Genomic DNA, 18508 nt, shown 5'->3' with positions numbered 1-18508 from the left:
CCCCTATTCAAGATGAATAACACTCTCCATATTTGTCAAAACTGTGAAAATGCGTCATCGATCGATTTAAAACCCGACAGTCAACTTTCCTAACTAAATCTGATTTCACATGTGTAAGCATGGCGGGTGTTGACCATGACACGGGGTCAAAATCTATGCGTGTGCCTGCATTCTTATTTCATTCTAAAGATACACCCGGACACAGAGTGCGTGTGCATGAACAGCCAGTATAGACACGATCGTAAAGAGGGTATTTGAGTACTCGGGGGTCTATTAGGTTGAAAAAAACAACTCGACGTATTTACTTTTAATTGCAGCAATACTTTCTGTTCTTCCCTGAACGACGCGAGAAGTTCCGATCGACTCGGTGCTGATCTCTGGTCTCACGCTGCGTGTTCTCAAAACTGTAAAGTCATGGTTGTAAAAAAAATCGGGAAAATATTAAGAACATGTAATGATTTAAGGTAGAGAATTTATGGATGTCAACTTCTTAATTATGAGGAACACAACGTTTCGGAGTATATGCTTACTCCTTCATCAGGTGATGGTCTTGTACTTGTTGATGGATGTTACTGCATCATCTCCATGTTGACACCTGATGAAGGAGTAAGCATATACTCCGAGATGTGTTGTTCCTCATAATAAAGAGGGGCGGTCGGGTAGCCTAGTGGTTAAAGCGTTCGCTCGTCACGCCGAAGACCCGGGTTCGAATCCCGACATGGGTACAATGTGTGAAGCCCATTTCAGATGAAATATGAGATGAAATGTGACTCGAGCGAGGGACGCGCTCGCTCCACTTATTTCGTCTTACCAGCCTCCAGCACTTTCTACAGTGCCAGACCAGTGTCACTTGAACATCACAGAATATGCCACATGTTTCTATAACGCTTGGAGTCCATCCATGCTATTCGGGAAGTTTACAGATAATTCAAGCATTTAATTATATGTCCTCACCACTGCTTACATTAAATAGTACTACATTCCTGACAACTAATCATTGCCCAAATACAATGCATTGAACTTCTACTGACTCTCAACAGAAACTATGTAATACAGTTACAATCACCGTTCAACAATAAATTACACTGCCATCCAAAAATGTATAATTTTGCAATTGGCACAGTCAAAGCAACATTTTTGCTTTTTACACCAAACTTGTGTTGTGTGAAGCATCAAACGGTATGTGATATTCTCCTAACCTTTTTGATCGTGTAGAGTTAATTCACGGTTAGCGTAGGAATATGGTTTGAAAATTTCAGAAAGACATCTGTCGAGTATATGATAACACTAGCATCGAATAAAATAAAATAAATATAACTAAATAGTCCACTTTTACGGACAATTATTAAAAAGGTCACATCTTCAGCTAGCCACAACTAAAAGTGACTATGGTTTTTGGACAAAAAGCCCCAGCGAAACACGTGTCTCCATGGCTTGTGCAGCTGTTGTTTAGCGCTCGGTCCACAGGCAAATCGTCTTAAGTAAAAGTCAATGTTGAACATGGGGATGACGATGTTTTTCAAAACCTCAATGATGTGAAAAACGTAACGTTGAGGTTATACAGTTGTTTACTGCTAACCTTACACCATAATTCAGGTTCCTTTTCACAAAGCGATCGTTACCTTACGGCTGCCGAAAGCCATTCATGCATGTATAGATTAAGGCAATCGTAAGGCTGCGAATGCTTTGTGAACGGCCTTCTAACACGGGATTCTAGTGTTGGAGAGTGATAAATCAAAAGAAATATAAACAGCCGGGCAAATTAAAGTATATACCCATGTTTGGTGGTGGCAAAATAATGAAACAATCAAATAACAGTTATTGGATGGTGATGTATTATAAAATGTATAATAATTGTGTTTTCGGCCTTAAATTTACAGTGTTTTAGTGATTGGTTCAGACTAATAACGTTTGATAACGTTTGTAATTTTTGGCGTTAAATCCAATTTTAAAGTGTAAGCTATCTTATATTTAAATAATCGTTATATCCACACTCTTTAAATACACATTGATAGTGTTCATGTGACAGAGAGGTTTGTTTTTTTAATTCAGTATTTTATATTCATTTGACGGAAGAAATATGTATAGCATCCTAACGCAACTTATTTCTCTCCTAAAATCATTTGTTCTACGAGAACAAAACACCCACGGTTGTACAAAATGGTAGCAGCTTAACAACAGTCATAAAATATAATTAATGCCATTACTCAATTGTATTAATTGTATCCATTTAATTTACTTAACTGGGGATTTTGGAGAGATCTTTCAACCTCTCAACTCCTGATCGTTGTTTCTAAAATATATATATAGGTTTTGAAAATTTTGATTATTTGTTGTAAATGAAACCTGTCGTTGGTGGAGAAGAGCTTCACACTTTAACAAATAGTAGAACTCTTCTCAACCATCAATAGATTTACAAAGTTGACATCGACGGTCATCCCGGGGAATATTTGGCCATTATCCGATTTTGGCTGGTAATTAACGCGTGGTAGTTCTAAATTTTAATATATCTAAGGTAACATTCTCGAGGCTGAGTAAGGTATCTTCAAGCATACATTACCGTAAATATACTATTTAAAATAGGCATTTCTTGAACCTTTGAATAAATTCTCGGTTTAAAATTTAGGCTGTGTTCAAATATTAGCGAAAATGCTAGTCTGAAGGTATTTGGAATATGCAATTTAAACACTTTTAAATCGATTCTGGATTTCAAATTGACGTCCCTATCTAACCATTTATAACTATTGAATTCCTACGACTGCGCAGATCAAATACAGAAAATCTCCATCAATCCTTCTTAAAACTAGTATCGTGGCAGCGAGGGCCATTGCCTGAAGCATGATGCAATGGCTTAGTCACAGCAATGTGCATCAAAGGGTTTGACCGTCTGAAATATGTTGAGGTTGTTGTGGGTTAAGGCGACGTGAAACGCCAACAGGGTCCTAGAATGGCGTAAGGTAGAAATACACATTGAATTACAGTTTCTCACGTGTCAGGGTTGACCTTTCACCTTATCCAATCTCAGGTTCCCGTAACCACGTGACGCCATCGTCGTGACGTTGTTTAACATCGATGCTTGATGAGCTCTCCAGTCAACGTGGCATAATGTGATGGTATTCTCCATGTTCAAGGATAACGCACCAAACACGATCCTCTGGAAAAGGCAAGGGTTGCTGTTGGTTCTTCAGCGCCTGTGTACTTTGGAATTACTTCTAACAATATCATCAAGCTACATATATACCGACTTCTTAGAGTAGTAGGCAGAGTGTATCCAGGGGAGCGGAAGGTCGTAAGTTCGATCTCCCGACAGCGTCATGCCGAAAGAAGTTACAATATGGTACTTACTGTAACCGACCCGTGAAGATCCGGGGTAGAACAGGTCAAACTCAAACATTCACACACTCAAACTGTCTACACGTTTGATAGACCTTGGTGCGGAAATAACTTACGGCTGTAATGAAATAACAAAGCAATGCTATGTTCAGGAAGCCAAGCCCTGTAATCTATTCCATAATGGACCAAAATAAGTATCAGTATATGCATCATCAACAATGGAGAAACTTGCATGGAAACTCGTGAAGCAAGCAAGAAGCAGTGTAACTGCAAGCAATATGACCACGTTAAAAAAATAACTGCTAAATTTGACATAAAATCTGTTTCTATACACTTGAGTATGTTTTTGTATCGGAATCTTGAGGGACTATGATTTTACTTCGCTCTTAGCAATATTCCAGCAATATCACGTCGGGGGACACAAGAAACGTGTTTCAGACTTTGTACCTATGTTGCAATGGAAACACAGGGAGAGATTGACATAGCAGTATATTATTTCCCATATAATTCAATTTAATGTCAATAGTAAGTAAAATTGCTTTTAAGTAAAATTTAGTAGTCATTTGTGAGATTTTAAGACAATGGCGACAAGTAACTAGAAAAGGATAGCAGGGAACCCTATAATTCTTTTTTTTCTTCACTAAGAGAGTAACACATCACATTCCCAATGGTTTGAAATTTCGGATTGCGGATCCCGCCTCTTCAAATATTAGTGAGTGAGTTGGGTTTAACGCCGCTTTTAACAGTATTCCAGTTATATCACGGCGTGTCAGCTTAATGTGGAAGAAAAGCCCCTTGTGATGCAGGTCTTAGACGTTTACCTCTTCGGTGAAACCCACGAGCACGGGTATGGTGGTGACAAACCTAGAAACATAATCGGGGCGAACCGGGATTCGAACCCAACAATCATAGGTTTCAGGCGTGCCCAAGGGACGCAACTCTGCACAGCGAATCGCGGCGCATCAGACGACTGGGCCCCCCGTGCCCCCGTTCAAATATTAACTGTATCAGAACAGAAATATCTGATAGATGTAACTTGATCATTCCAACATTCATACTCTTTTGCGTCCTACGGTGATAGTGGTGGAAATCATTTGCGTCCATTTTTATTTGCCATGCGTGTATTTTGAGGTAATCTCCTGTGTCTTCTTGAGTTGATGCAACAATGGTTCAATAGTCATACACAATATGTCCACTTTAATTGAAGCAACATTGGTTCAATAGTCATACACATATATGTCCACTTTAATTGAAGAAACATTGATTCAATAGTCATACACAATATGTCCACTTTAATCGAAGCAACATTGGTTCAATATATAGTCATACACAATATGTCCACTTTAATCGAAGCAACATTGGTTCAATAGTCATACACAATATGTCCACTTTAATTGAAGCAACATTGGTTCAATAGGCATACACAAAATGTCCACTTTAATTGAAGCAACATTGCTTCAATAGGCATACACAATGTGCCAATTTTAACTGAAGCAACATATATATGTCCACTTTAATTGATGCAACATTGCTTCCATACAGTCATCGCTTCAATGGTTATATGCAATATGTCTTCTTTGGTTGATGCAACATTACTTTAATAATATAACTATTTGATCGGCCCGTGCGTTATAGCCACTGAACCCTCATTATATTACCGATGATACACGTTGCTGTCAAATGTAAATCTGCATGTCAGTGTCAGCAAATCAGTGTTGCTTAAACAAAGAATCTTAATATCGCCACGTGACCGATGGTGGCGCAATCAGTGTCTCGGGGGTGTATCGGAAATAGTTGTGGCAGTGCGTGGGAGGGTGGATATTGACCCTCTGTCAAACGCGTCTGCAACTTTAAGTTGGGTACTGCTGTGTAAAGAATGTCTGTACAAGACAATATGAGTGAATGAGTGAAAGCGATTTGGCATCAGGACAACTGACCCCAGAGACACAACACATACACGCACATACACACTGAACCCACCCCACCCTCACACGACCCAGATAATACAACACAGCATAGGTATATAAGGACAGAGAGAGCGAGAGAGCGTATTTTATTTGGGCTATATCAAAGAGAGAGAGAGAGAGAGAGAGAGAGAGAGAGAGAGAGATAGAGAGAGAGAGAGAGAGACACACACACACACCCATGTGGGGAATAGAACCCGGAGATGCTGTCACCATGATACCCCTCACCCCAGCCTCTCAGTGAAGTAGTCACTAGCAAAGGAACTGAAGCAGCACTTCAATGTCTGTCGAAACATAGAAGACTGAGACCATCCCACATTTGAAAGAGTGAATTTGGTTTAGCGTCCTCTTTGAACAATATATCATTTATATAACAATAGGCTACCCCAGTGGAGAATACATGAATAAAAATGTGTTCCCCAAACCTTTCGACCGGAGCTATAAGTCTACATCCCTGAATCACACTGACCCTCTTGACCCGACCACCCTTCAAGGTGACTATCTTCTGTCTGTCAAAGCTAGGGAACTGTTTTACTGTCTGTCGTAATACATCTTAACGCGATGCCAGACACACTATATCAACACTGTATGTGTGTCCGGAAGTCCCTGCAACAAATGGGCCGTTATAAATAGCCTTTGAGGTCGTATTTCATTGTACAGGATAATCCTCTTATTCATTCTCAAGATTAGATATACTCATAAAATATTTAAGAGGAAACGATCTCTTACATGACACAGAATGATATCACGGAGTTTTCTGGTCCTAACAATGACATGTTTGATACCGGTTAATACACACCCAAATCTGTGGTTTGGGGTAGACAAAGAATGCAGTAAACTTATATTTTCTCGTGGCGACACACGTTTAAAAAGTCTGTACTGTTACAAAGCACAGAAAAATAAAACTGTTGATGTGCAAATACATGGAATGCTTTCTTTCTAATTGTTAATCAATATGGAAAAAAATCCGCCATACATGGAACGCATTTCCGTGCTGCGGGCGAGTTTGGTCGACATATTCAGAAACGTGAGCAGGTGCTCCGGGATAGGCTATATCAGATATTGGGTATCGAATCGTGTTTTTTTTTAAATACAGTGGGTTAGGTTCCATGTTCAAGATAGATGATGTGTTAAACTGATGTAGAATATAGTTGTTTTGGTTATTTATAGAATACTGCATCTAAAATATAAAATAATTGCAAAGCCTGTCAGCGCACGATGTGCTCTTCGTGAATTAGGGCGCGAATTTGAGTCACTCAAGCCTATGCATAGCGTTCAAGTTTACGAACTATATATATTTACATCCAATTTACATAGTCGTATTTTCTTTCAATGTACAAAGATGAAATCAACGTAGTTGAATTTTGGTAGATATTTAATGTAAGTACATAATAGGAACGGTAAGAACACACTTATCACCGTCACCTTGATATTTAGTAGTTTGAATATTGGATATAAGAAAGCTCTCAAAAACGCTTGAAATTCTATTTGCCCTTAAGATACCTTTAATATTAAACAAACTGACACGGGCTAGCGGTTAAGTGACAATTTGCATCCCAGATCTTTAGAACGAATATGTTGATGAACGTTTGTCTTGAGTTATTTATTCAGTACTGTTTATTATCTAGTTTTAATCTGTTAAAATTGAAGCGAGCGATCAGTTATAATGCCTACTATCGGATCGTCAAATGTCGAAATCTGGTGGTTTCGAGTGAACCTTGCTCTAAGTGTTATTTTTCTCTATTTTATTTTTCAGTGAGTGCCGAGTATAATAGACCAAGACGTCTAGTAAACAGCAGGGGAAAACGTTTGTTTGTTGCTTATCGTCTTACTCGATCGAACTGTATTCGAAGGTGCAGTGACACGCAATCAACCAAACCAACGGAGCCTTACCATCCGATCCATTTAGAAAAGAGCTCAGGGGTACAGCACTCGACTGCAGAGGGGGTGACCGGTTGGTTCCCTCGTGCCCCCTCTATATGATTGTAAAGTCAAATTATAGCAAGGACCAAGGAAGTAGCGCTTCAACCAGACTGAGGCCATCCCACTGTAGCAGAAGAGACTTGTAATGAACACACGTGGCGTACAGCTGAAGAGGCAGGATTCAAACTTTTCTACCACAGGACATCAGCATGACAACTCTAACCCATGCTCTTTCTGGCTGCACGGGACAGTCTTCCCAGACTTTGAATTCTTTGGACAAGAATTTGAGTCGTTGTCAGAAGCGGGTTCAACAACACTGCGACTGTAGACGTTCATATCAGGCTAAGGTTCTGCGGGTGAAGGCGCTTCCGCAATTCGCTATGCAGAGTAACTCCCTTAACCGTACCAGGATTATTGATTCGAATCCCAAATTCGTACCTATTGGGATCCTTGTTTTGACACCTCCATTGGTGTCACTAAAGTGTTAAATGTTTGCAGCCTGCGTCATGATGGCTTCCTGACCAAACCCGATTTATAACTGACCTAATATTGAATCAATTGAAGCCAACTCGCTTATTCATCTCCAAAATGTATTGTTTTGTTTGTTTGTTGTTTAACGCCGCACTCAGCAATAATACGACGGTCTGAAAATAATCGAGTCTGGATCCGTCAATCCAGTAACTGGCATCATGAGCATCAACTGTGGCAGGTATAACCTAAGTGGCCCATAGGTGAGTGAGTGAGCTGAGTGATGTTGAACATCATACCAGTTATATCACGGTGTGTCAGTTTGATGTGGGAAGAAAGCCAGAAGTGATGCATGTCCTTTGACGTTTGGATTTGGGGGAAACCAACGAGCAACGTTTCGACCGAAAAGCATACTTGAGTTATATCTTGGCTTCTAAACCGTGGACGCTGTCAGCAAAAGAAACAAATAATCCGTGATTGTAACGAAGATCTTATTTTAATGACTTAGTTTAGCGGAAGCGTGAACTAAGATCTGACTTTAATGACTTAGTTTAGCGGAAGCGAGAACTAAGATCTGACTTTAATGACTTAGTTTAGCGGTAGCGAGAACAAAGATCTGATTTTAATGACTTAGTTTAGCGGTAGCGAGAACTAAGAACTTATTTTAATGAATTAGTTTAGCGGTAGCGAGAACTAAGATCTTATTTTAATGACTTAGTTTAGCGGTAGCGAGAACTAAGATCTGACTTTAATGACTTAGTTTAGCGGTAGCGAGAACTAAGAACTTATTTTAATGAATTAGTTTAGCGGTAGCGAGAACTAAGATCTTATTTTAATGACTTAGTTTAGCGGTAGCGAGAACTAAGATCTGACTTTAATGACTTAGTTTAGCGGTAGCGAAAACCAAGATCTGACTTTAATGACTTAGTTTAGCAGTAGCGAGAACTAAGATCTGACTTTAATGACTTAGTTTAGCGGTAGCGAGAACTAAGAACTTATTTTAATGACTTAGATTAGCGGTAGCGAGAACTAAGATCTTATTTTAATGACTTAGTTTAGCGGTAGCGAGAACTAAGAACTTATTTTAATGACTTAGTTTAGCGGTAGCGAGAACTAAGATCTTATTTAAATGACTTAGTTTAGCGGTAGCGAGAACTAAGATCTTATTTTAATGACTTAGTTTAGCGGTATCACTCTAAATGTTGTTTGGTGTTGGATGCTAACCATGTGTTTTGTCATCTGTGCTAGTCTATGGATCTCTTTGTTATCACATTTATTTACCCTAGAAATATCTGCGACGGGATATAGCTCAGGGGATACAGCACTCGACTGCAGATCGACTGGTGACCGTTTGGTTTCCTGAAAGGCATAACTTTCAGGAAACAACAATATTTCTTGTTTCTACGCCATAGATTTGGGACCAGCGCACAGGTTTCGAAACCTCATCGACAAAAATTTCAGGGGACACTTAACCTCTTTTTCCAGTTGTATATTTTGCCGGGGGAGAAAAGTCATATGTTACCTGTGTTACAGTGAATAGAACCACCCCGTGGGGGTTGCGGGTTAGATTAGGTCCCCAGCAAGCTGGTCGTGAGAAGCGACAAAAGCCTCGATGGCTCGGCTGACTTGGTGACTGTGTGGATCCTTGTTCACAATATCTATCACTGGATTGTCTGACCGAGACCCTAAAATTTACGCCGCCATAAAGCTGGAATATCGCCGAGTGAGGCGTTTAACAACAACCAAATAAACGTAAATGAACAGCGCGCACATCCCAAATCATGATGAATAGTGTTTGAAACGACATTGGTAGGAGGGTTGACATTCACGAAACGTCAAGCAGCTCATACGTATATATATGTCAATGATAACTTGCCTCGCGTGTAAGGTAAAGTGGCATTTATTATCTTGATTTACAGTGTCGAGAAGGAGAGCGATAAAACCAGCGGAATATGGTCAACGGGAGGCAACTCTGATACTAGACATTTACCAGTGTGTTCAACTCTTGAGAAAGAAAAGGTAAGACTCTTCCAAGGAGAGACAAATACCCAAGATATTTTTTATTGATAAAAAAAAGTACATGTACTTGAAGAGTAAAGAGCAATTAGTCAAATTAAATTAAATTGGGTTTCTTATCACAAATAATTCATGCAAAGGTTAAAGAACATCAGTTACTTTAAGCGTACATCGATGGTGAAAGTTAGAACTAGCAAGTAGAACTAATGGCGACCTATACACCATAAGTTTTTTGTTTTAATTTTACCGTTATTTGTGTTAATTTCAAGCAATTAAGAGAAACACATGTAAAAATCCGGGCTATGCAAACAATCATACCATGCGTCTGTTAGGCCACACAAACATATTCCTTGTTTCACATCACCAGCTGACACGAAGAATCCTTCTTCTGTTATTTTTGGCTAAGTTATATTCCATTCCGAAGTTGCTATTTTTTATATAACCGGTCATGACGTCAAGGGCATTCTCGACTTATTTGCGAATAGGACACAAAAACCTCTGCTTCTTCATTGTTTTTATTTAGTACATCTGAGAATTAAGGTTGGAGTGTTTGAGAAATCTCGACCTTGACATTTTTTAGAAAAATATTATCAGAAACAAGAATATGTTTTTCTGGCCTTAAGAAACACTACATGGAATAAATATCAACTTTTATCACAATTGCGTAAATTGAACAATGTCGTTTCCAAATATCTGTCATTGTTTAGCGGCCGAACTGCCCCCGAGTACACGTACACCCGCTTTGAAACCGTCTTACGACTTTCCGACCACACTGTTTCTTCCGATCGTACTCCAGCACCGGACGGAAGTAGTACACTGGGCTGCACGCATGCGTGTATCCGTTGCAGTAAGCGCACGTGCATCTTGCTTCGACAATCATCGACGGTTCTCGGGCTGCGTCGAAGTTCAGGACATAGTAGACGGGGCATAATGGGGAGCCGGGAGCGTTTGTGTTGGAGGCTTTCGCGCAATTCTTTTCTCCATATATATGTCGTGCTTTGGTAACCGGAGTGGTGACGTTTTCGTCTGCTTCGAACGCTGGCACCATGTAGAAAGATGCCTCGATTGTGTCCGTCGTGTCGCATACTCGCATGATGTAGCCGCCGCATGATGGCTCGACATTTGGAAGATGAAAGAGCTGTAATGGTAGAGAATGGTTTGTGTGGAATTATTAGATAGCCACACATGCCTACCGAATGCTTGACATAAAAGGCGACTATGCTTGTCGTAAGAGGCGACGAACGGGATCGGGTGGTCAGGCTCGCCGACTTGGTTGATGCATGTCATCGTATCCCAATTGCGTGGATTGATGCACATGATGTCAATCACTAGATTGTCTGGTCTCGACTCGATTATTTAAAAACCGCCGTCAGATAGCTGGAATATTGCTGAGTGCGGCGTTAAACAACAAACAAACAAACAAACAAACAAACCACATGGCAGAGATTGTAAGGGAGTACTTCCCACGGTCTATGCAAATGTCTTTCCTAATGAAGCGAAAGATAAACGATGATTTTGACTGATTCAGTCGTACGGCTAGTATCTGTCGTTCGGAATAGCCCGTGTTAACCTATCCGAAGTTGCATGATTAGAAAACATATTCCGATTGTCGCTTTCCTCATCTGGTAAGCGACGCTCCAATTGGTCTGAAGTACGGTCGTTCTGACGCGACTCGTAATTGGATGGCCTCCGATTCGCTAGTGGTAGCGAAAACTATGATTTCAATGAGATTGTATCAAATCAATGCACATAGATGTTGTCCCTTATTGGGGATTCCGGGTTAGAACAGGTCCCGAGCAAACTATTCATTTAAATGTATGACAAACATTAGGGGAGGGACATTATTTTCAGTATGCTAAAAATCTCTGACCCTACCAACCCTGTTATAAATAAAACTGAGATCGGCACCCGTGCCCTTTTACCTTTTGCTGAAACAAATAAACAAACATAACAAGACATAGACATTTCTATTTGCAAGTGGATTAGTTAGATTGGATTTAACACAGCTTTCAAAAAATATTTTCAGTCAATTAACGGCATGTCAAGTGGGAGTAAAGGGATTCAGATTGGTACCTGTAGTGAAACCAATGAACGCTAGTATGATACTGACAAACTATGGATGATAATCAGGGCGACACTGACATTAGAACTGCGGATCCTGGCACGACTGAGGGAAGTAACCATGATCAGCCAATCGCCTTAGATCATTGGGTCACTCCATGTTCAAGTAAGGACCGACCAGCTCCATTTGAATTTCAGAATCACAGGATCAATTGAGGCACCCAGTCTCACTTTCCAAAAAATACTGTACAGATTTGTACAAACTTTAAAATAACTTACTGCAAAGATTGCACAGAACAGCTGACATAGATTCTGTTTAGAAGACTTGAACAACATCGTGAAGTATCTGTAGGGTATTTCACGTCATAAATGATAAGTTGTCTACGTACCTGTATATATAGCAGAAAACCAGGAACGGTAAATGGGCAATGTTCTGAATTTTCGAATTTACCATTTTTGAAGACTTAAGTTATTGTTTGAACCGGTTTTTTATTAAAAATTCCAGAATAGTTTCAATTATTAAACTTACTCTTACCTACAGTTCTGTTACGTGGTTGGCCACTATGGCAGGAAGAGCAGCTCACACGGAACAAGAAGCTGTAGATTAAGGCTACTCACAACATGAGGCGATATTTCACATCCAGTGACAGTGGTGACACATTGGTGGTGACAGACGAGTCTCTGTCGGTAATTCGATCCCGTTGTGAACTGACAATGAATTCTTAACACCGCCTATTTCTGCAGGGAAATCACTATATTTTTCGATAAATTATGGTTTTTGAGCGGTTGATTAGGTTTGATTAATTGAGAATGTCATGGGTTGGTTCCAATGAACAGCTCTTCCTGAAACGGCCCACCGTTAATGTCACCGATACATGCTCATACGGCATATGTACAAACGTTATTCGTAGGACGGTATCTTTTTCAAATATTTAGCTTTGGAATCCGGAAATAAACAGGTGCGAACCATTCACCTAGTATTAAGGGACTACCTACTAAGCACGTGTTAGTACAGCATGACGGTACATCCCAAAAACATACTGTCACGAGTTTTCTATCTTTATTAGGGCCGTAGTTTAATGCCTAACTTCATGCGGTACGTCAGGACAACACGTTTTACCCAATTTGAAAATTTGATTCACCTTTGAGAATTTGGTTTACAGTCAAGAATATAATATAGACACACGCAATTTAACAAGACATGAATGGGTTTACAACGACGATGAATGAAAGACAAACACTGGTGGGACCAAAAGATGTACGGGTCCTTTCCCTTTGAATTTGGCACCCGGATTCTGCGACCACAATGCAAGAATAGTTATGATTCAGATCATAAACGTCACGTTTTTTTTTCTACATACCCAAACACACGACAACCGAATTGTGCATGCATAGGGAATCCCGCTCATGACGTTATACTTTACACGTGAGGTGAGGTCTTCCGCAAGTAATACTAATGTGCACTTCTCATTCGCTACCCTCCATGTAGAGTTCATGCTACATTCAAACGTCACTCTGGAAAGCCGTATTTCAACAAATGTGTCTTAAGTTTTGCTTTGAATGTCTGAAATGTTAACGAAAGTCTAATCTCAAGTGGAAGATCATTCAATAACTTTGGGGCAGCCACACTGAAAGTCTTTAGCTGGAAAGTCTATACTAAGGAACAGATAGCAGAAGTTGATTTGCTGATCTTGGTGGATTATGAAGCTGGAGCAGAGTAGAGAGAGATAAGCTGGAGCCTGGTTGTTGACAGCATTTTGTACATGATCCTTGACTCGACCGGAAGCCATTGTACGTGATGTCCTTGTCCCAATCCTGGCTGCCGTGTTCTGCACTAACTGGAGACGGTCTAGCGTTTGCTTTGTATGATATTCCGTGTGTTTGTATGTACACAGGTGTATCTTTGCATTTTCTTCAGGATATCTGTAGCTATTAACTGTCGGACTACGTTTATATAGAGCCCTGTGTACTACTTTCATTCTTACAGTTACTTTTTCCTGTTGTTTAACGCGGCAATCTTCAAGCTATATGATGGCCGTCTGGAACAGACGATCCAGTTATCGATATTATCGCCTCCCACGATAAGCATAGGTTGCCGAGGAACTGGTGTAACCCGAAATCGCCACGGGGATATTGTTACTTAATTGAAAGCCACAGACGACCATCATAGTGCGGAAGGGCCAACCTGTGCTAATATGGGTTCTAACCCAAGATCACCTGATCCCGGCACCTCTAAACTACCCAGCATAATGAATTGAGGGTCCTTGACTGCAGAGTTACCCTACCACTCTTGGTAGAGTTTGGAAGGGCCACTGGGCTATCTAGGAGTGAAAAGATCAATCTGCACCCACGAATAATACTGATTAAAAATTATTTCCACAAAACTGTTGCTATGAAATTTACAAATTCTTCATTCGGTTGCCAACTAAAAAAAAGAGTGTATAGGTAATTAAAACAAGATGAATGTTTCAATACTACTTCATCAGCAACTCAATCTCATTAAAATCAGATCTTATAGTTCTCGCTAGCGCTAAACAAAGATCTGAGGACATCCCATTACGGGTCACGTCAGACCGACCTTTTGCGAACTTTGACCGACCAATAGAATGACTGACAAGAAGTCGACATTAGCCAATCAGAAGGCAGCTTTCTCGTGCTTTACGGCACTAATTTCAAATTGGCGACTACGCTTCGAAACATATTTTGAAAAATACTCGATTAAAAAATTGAAACCTGAACAAAAGAACATTCTGGACTGGCTATTAGATATAGTCTATATTGTATGGATTTAGTCGTTTAGCCCGTAACTATCGTCCGGAATATCCCGTGTTCAAGTTTTCGATGTTGCGCGATTAGAAATCACATTCCGACTGTCACTTTCATGATCTGGTAAGCGACGCGCTGATTGGTCGGACGAAAGGTCGTTCTGACGTGACCCCTAATGGGATGTCCTCAGATCTTTGTTTTGCGGTAGTGAGAACTAATATCTGATTTTAATGAGATTGTCAGCAACTTTGCAGGTATTCCGCCAGCTGCACCAAGTCTTCAGCTGTTGGTCTTGTTGGCCACAAGACAGTCACGGCTTGCATTAACACTCAGTAAGGAAGTAACCTGTGCTTGTCGGCAAACCAGTGTTTAGCTGTATTAGGGCATGTATATTTCATAGTTTTATAGTTCAATAAAAGAAACGAGAGTCATCAGAAGAGCAAAACGCACCACTTCAGACACTGGTTAATACATGTACTAAGAGTTTGGTTTTCATGTTATGCTCTGGAAACATAATACGGCGGACAGACCAGATGATGACAATATCATCATAACACCCTTAAAACAACAACAAATAGTTCCTGGTCATTTAAATACATCCTCCCTGTATTTTATCAAAAGGACATTACAAGAACTCCTATTTCTAAGCCCCACTACTTTTTCCATCAACAACTGTGCACTTTCTATCAAACTGTGAACTATTTTTCACATATCTTAAACAACAGACAACTTATCAGCTGTATTCTAAACCAAAAGCATATCCATATTAATCAATAAAGCCTGGGAACATATTCTGTACCGGAATACCTCTCATCCACAATACATGTGAAAAAAGAGCCCTAATGTGTGGATCTCATTTTGATTACCCGATACTTTCAATACAGATGTTTGGGAAAGAGAAAACAAGGAAGAACTAAGTATGCACATTTTATTGCATCTATATACACAAAGGCCACGTCCTGCTATAAGGTTGCAGATCGCAGGTAGGTGACCAGACAAAGTGACTGGGTGAAGAGGTCTTCCAGTGTCCTCCACGACTCGCGGTGACTTGTCACTAGGCTCTTGGCTTCCTCCACAAGCTCGGGGGTCTCAGCTATCACATCAGCGTTCAGCTTGAAACAAACAGCAGACAGTCATTACTGAGAAGGTGAGTGTTAGATAGTGGTTGGGTGAGTGAGTGATACAATTGCTTGACAATAATCCAGAAGGGGCAGACAACCCAGTGGTTAAAAACACATTCAAATCATAATCAGACCACGGGTTCTTCTGATGGTAGAACAATTATGGGGCTACTGGGACCCTATCCTGCCCAGGTATGGTTTAACAATAAGGAAAGGAATAGGCATGGTGGCCTCTACACAAATCGGTTTTGTCAGTGAGCAAGTCCATGTTTTTGTAGACCGAAGCAATCAATATTCCAGCAACAATGACAGCACAAGCAATTTCTGTACCATCCCACAGATGACAATCAGTCAAGTCACAGAGTTGGATCATCAATTTAGACAGCTCTTAAAATCAGCTTATAATACTTTGAACCTATTCTGCCCTAAAATCACCACAGTATGTAATCTGGAGACAAGTCCTAAAAAAACAACTAATGACAGAAGAAAATGGAACTGTGACTCTGCCTGACCACATATAAAAATATTTTTCCTTTTTAAGTCTAATGCCTACTGTCAGTGGTTTGGAATAGGACTATGTGATATTGTGGATTATCCAAATTGTGCATTGATTTGAATAGAACGATGTGATATCATGGATTATAGAATATGACAATGGTTTGCTATAGAATTATGTAATATGAAAGATTATGGAGACATTCATAATATACATGATATAAGTAGAAGTGAGTATGTGAATGATATTTGGCTAACATAAGTACAGCAGACAGTAATCTGTGAATTATCATTAAAAGATGAAAAACATGGCATTACAAATAACCAACCCCTAATTTCAACCATATATGATATTAACACATCGTTACCTTCAGGAAGAGTCCCAGATAGGCCTGCACAATCTCAAAGTTGTTGTTGGTCTTGATACTGTGGTTGATGAATTTCATGAACTCAGCCATCACTTGTACATTTCCTCCACCAGAGGGCGCCAGTGAGCGAATCTCCACATCAATAGCTGATGGGCCCAGTTCCTTCAGGTGATCCAGTACTGGTGAATCTACAAGATGGCATACCCCTGATGTACATCTGAATGTGGGTCATGCAAGTAGATGGTGAAAAATGGTTTGCCAATAAACATCCTATATTACTGATTGGCAGGAAAGACATGGATATTAACATTACTCAAAAAACACAAACACTGATTACTTAGATGTGTTCAACAAGGCAGAGAGAGTTACCTCCCTTGACAGCTGTCGGTTTCTATTCCTTTCAAAAGCAGGTTATTCATTAATTTCCCATAAACAATCATTCATGACAAACATCAGCATGGAGAAAAGATAACAACATTTTCTCTCTACCCCCATCCCCACACACCCACCACCCCAACTCACAGTTGCCTGTGTCCCTGGAATCCTCCAGCAGCTGAGCCAGGGGGGAGAGTGGCTGTAGGTTACCGGACAGGATACGAGAGCCCTTCTAGAAGGAGAGACAGAATCACAATCATTGCTTTTCCTGAGACAATCTGATTGGTTATGGCAATTGTTATGGTAAGGCAATCAGAGTAACTATGACATGTACATGTCCCTGGTAGTCACTTTGCTAATACAGCAGGCAGACCACCTCCACACATAGATCTTCATCATATTGCCATCAGGTCACATATTCATGCGCTTAACTTAATAAACTTACCTATTGATTGATATAGGCACAATAGTGCAGTAGAAAGTCAAATATCATAATTGTGTCAAACATCAAAATACTCTGAATACATAACCATGATATTATACCATGCTTCACATCCACACACTTCAAAATCATCACAAAATAGAGAGTAGAAATTGCTGGGTTATAGATGTTTGTATGTAATTATTAACATACATTGTAACTGAAATGGAGGGCAGTCTTAAACTCAGATAAAACTTGAGTTAATTCTTTGATGCCACCAACTGCAGTATTTCAACTTTGTCAAGGTAGCATGTTAAGAACTGAGACAGGTCAAGGTGGCCTGTTAAGAACCGAGACGGGTCAAGGTGGCCTGTTAACAACTGAGACGGGTCAAGGTGGCCTGTTAAGAACTGAGACGGGCCAAGGTGGCCTGTTAAGAACTGAGACGGGTCAAGGTGGCCTGTTAAGAACTGGGACGGGTCAAGGTGGCATGTTAAGAACTGAGACGGGTCAAGGTGGCCTGTTAAGAACTGAGACAGGTCAAGGTGGCCTGTTAAGAACCGAGACGGGTCAAGGTGGCCTGTTAAGAACTGAGACAGGTCAAGGTGGCCTGTTAAGAACTGTGACGGGTCAAGGTAAACCAGTGGTTGATAGCATGATCAACATCCAACCACTTTGAGGTCACAGCACACAAGTCACAGAGGCTGACTACCCGACCCTCATTAATCAGTTATTATAGGACTTCATGCCAGTGCATCGAGTGATGGTAAACAAAACTATTTGCAAAAACGTCTTGTATTGTGGTATCACACAATTAATGGAAATCAAATGTCACATTGATACACACAGAAATGGCCGAGTCATTGACCACATGAAATCCTCCATATGGCCATCTTGACATATGACATGATAAGACAAACATTTGTATGCAAGATCAGCCATGTGTATAGCCATGTGCAAAGCCACCCTGGGTTCATGTTGAAACAGGACACTGTTGATGAGGCAATCAGAGTAACTATGACATGTACAAGTCCCTGGTAGTCACTTTGCTAATACAGCAGTCAGACCACCTCCACACATAGATCTTCATCATATTGCCATCAGGTCACTGTGTCCATGTGTGAAACTCAGAGTCAGACATAAACTTATTTATTGACAGACCGAGGACTTTGTCTGCACAACAAATGGAAGTCAAAG

General features: G+C 40.3%; 1 protein-coding gene across 2 annotated transcripts in view; it reads right to left on the bottom strand.

Annotated features, from left to right (window-relative positions):
• Positions 1-15462: 15462 nt before the first annotated feature.
• LOC139478560 (WD repeat-containing protein 36-like) overlaps positions 15463-18508 on the bottom strand; it is a 28742-nt gene continuing 25696 nt past the window's right edge. For both annotated transcript variants that reach the window (XM_071261084.1, XM_071261085.1), the window contains 3 exons: positions 17038-17122; positions 16516-16703; positions 15463-15643 (listed from right to left, as the gene is read on the bottom strand). In XM_071261084.1, the coding sequence (XP_071117185.1) occupies positions 15494-15643; positions 16516-16703; positions 17038-17122 (423 nt within the window). In that variant the 3' untranslated portion in view covers positions 15463-15493. The remainder of the gene's footprint in view (positions 15644-16515; positions 16704-17037; positions 17123-18508) is intronic.

The sequence above is a fragment of the Haliotis cracherodii genome, unplaced genomic scaffold (genome assembly GCF_022045235.1).
Source record: "Haliotis cracherodii isolate W230 unplaced genomic scaffold, xgHalCrac1.p SCAF_4, whole genome shotgun sequence".
Classification (NCBI taxonomy): Eukaryota; Metazoa; Mollusca; class Gastropoda; order Lepetellida; family Haliotidae; genus Haliotis; species Haliotis cracherodii.
Note: the sequence above shows the minus strand (reverse complement) of the source record. Positions and strands in the feature narration are given on the sequence as shown.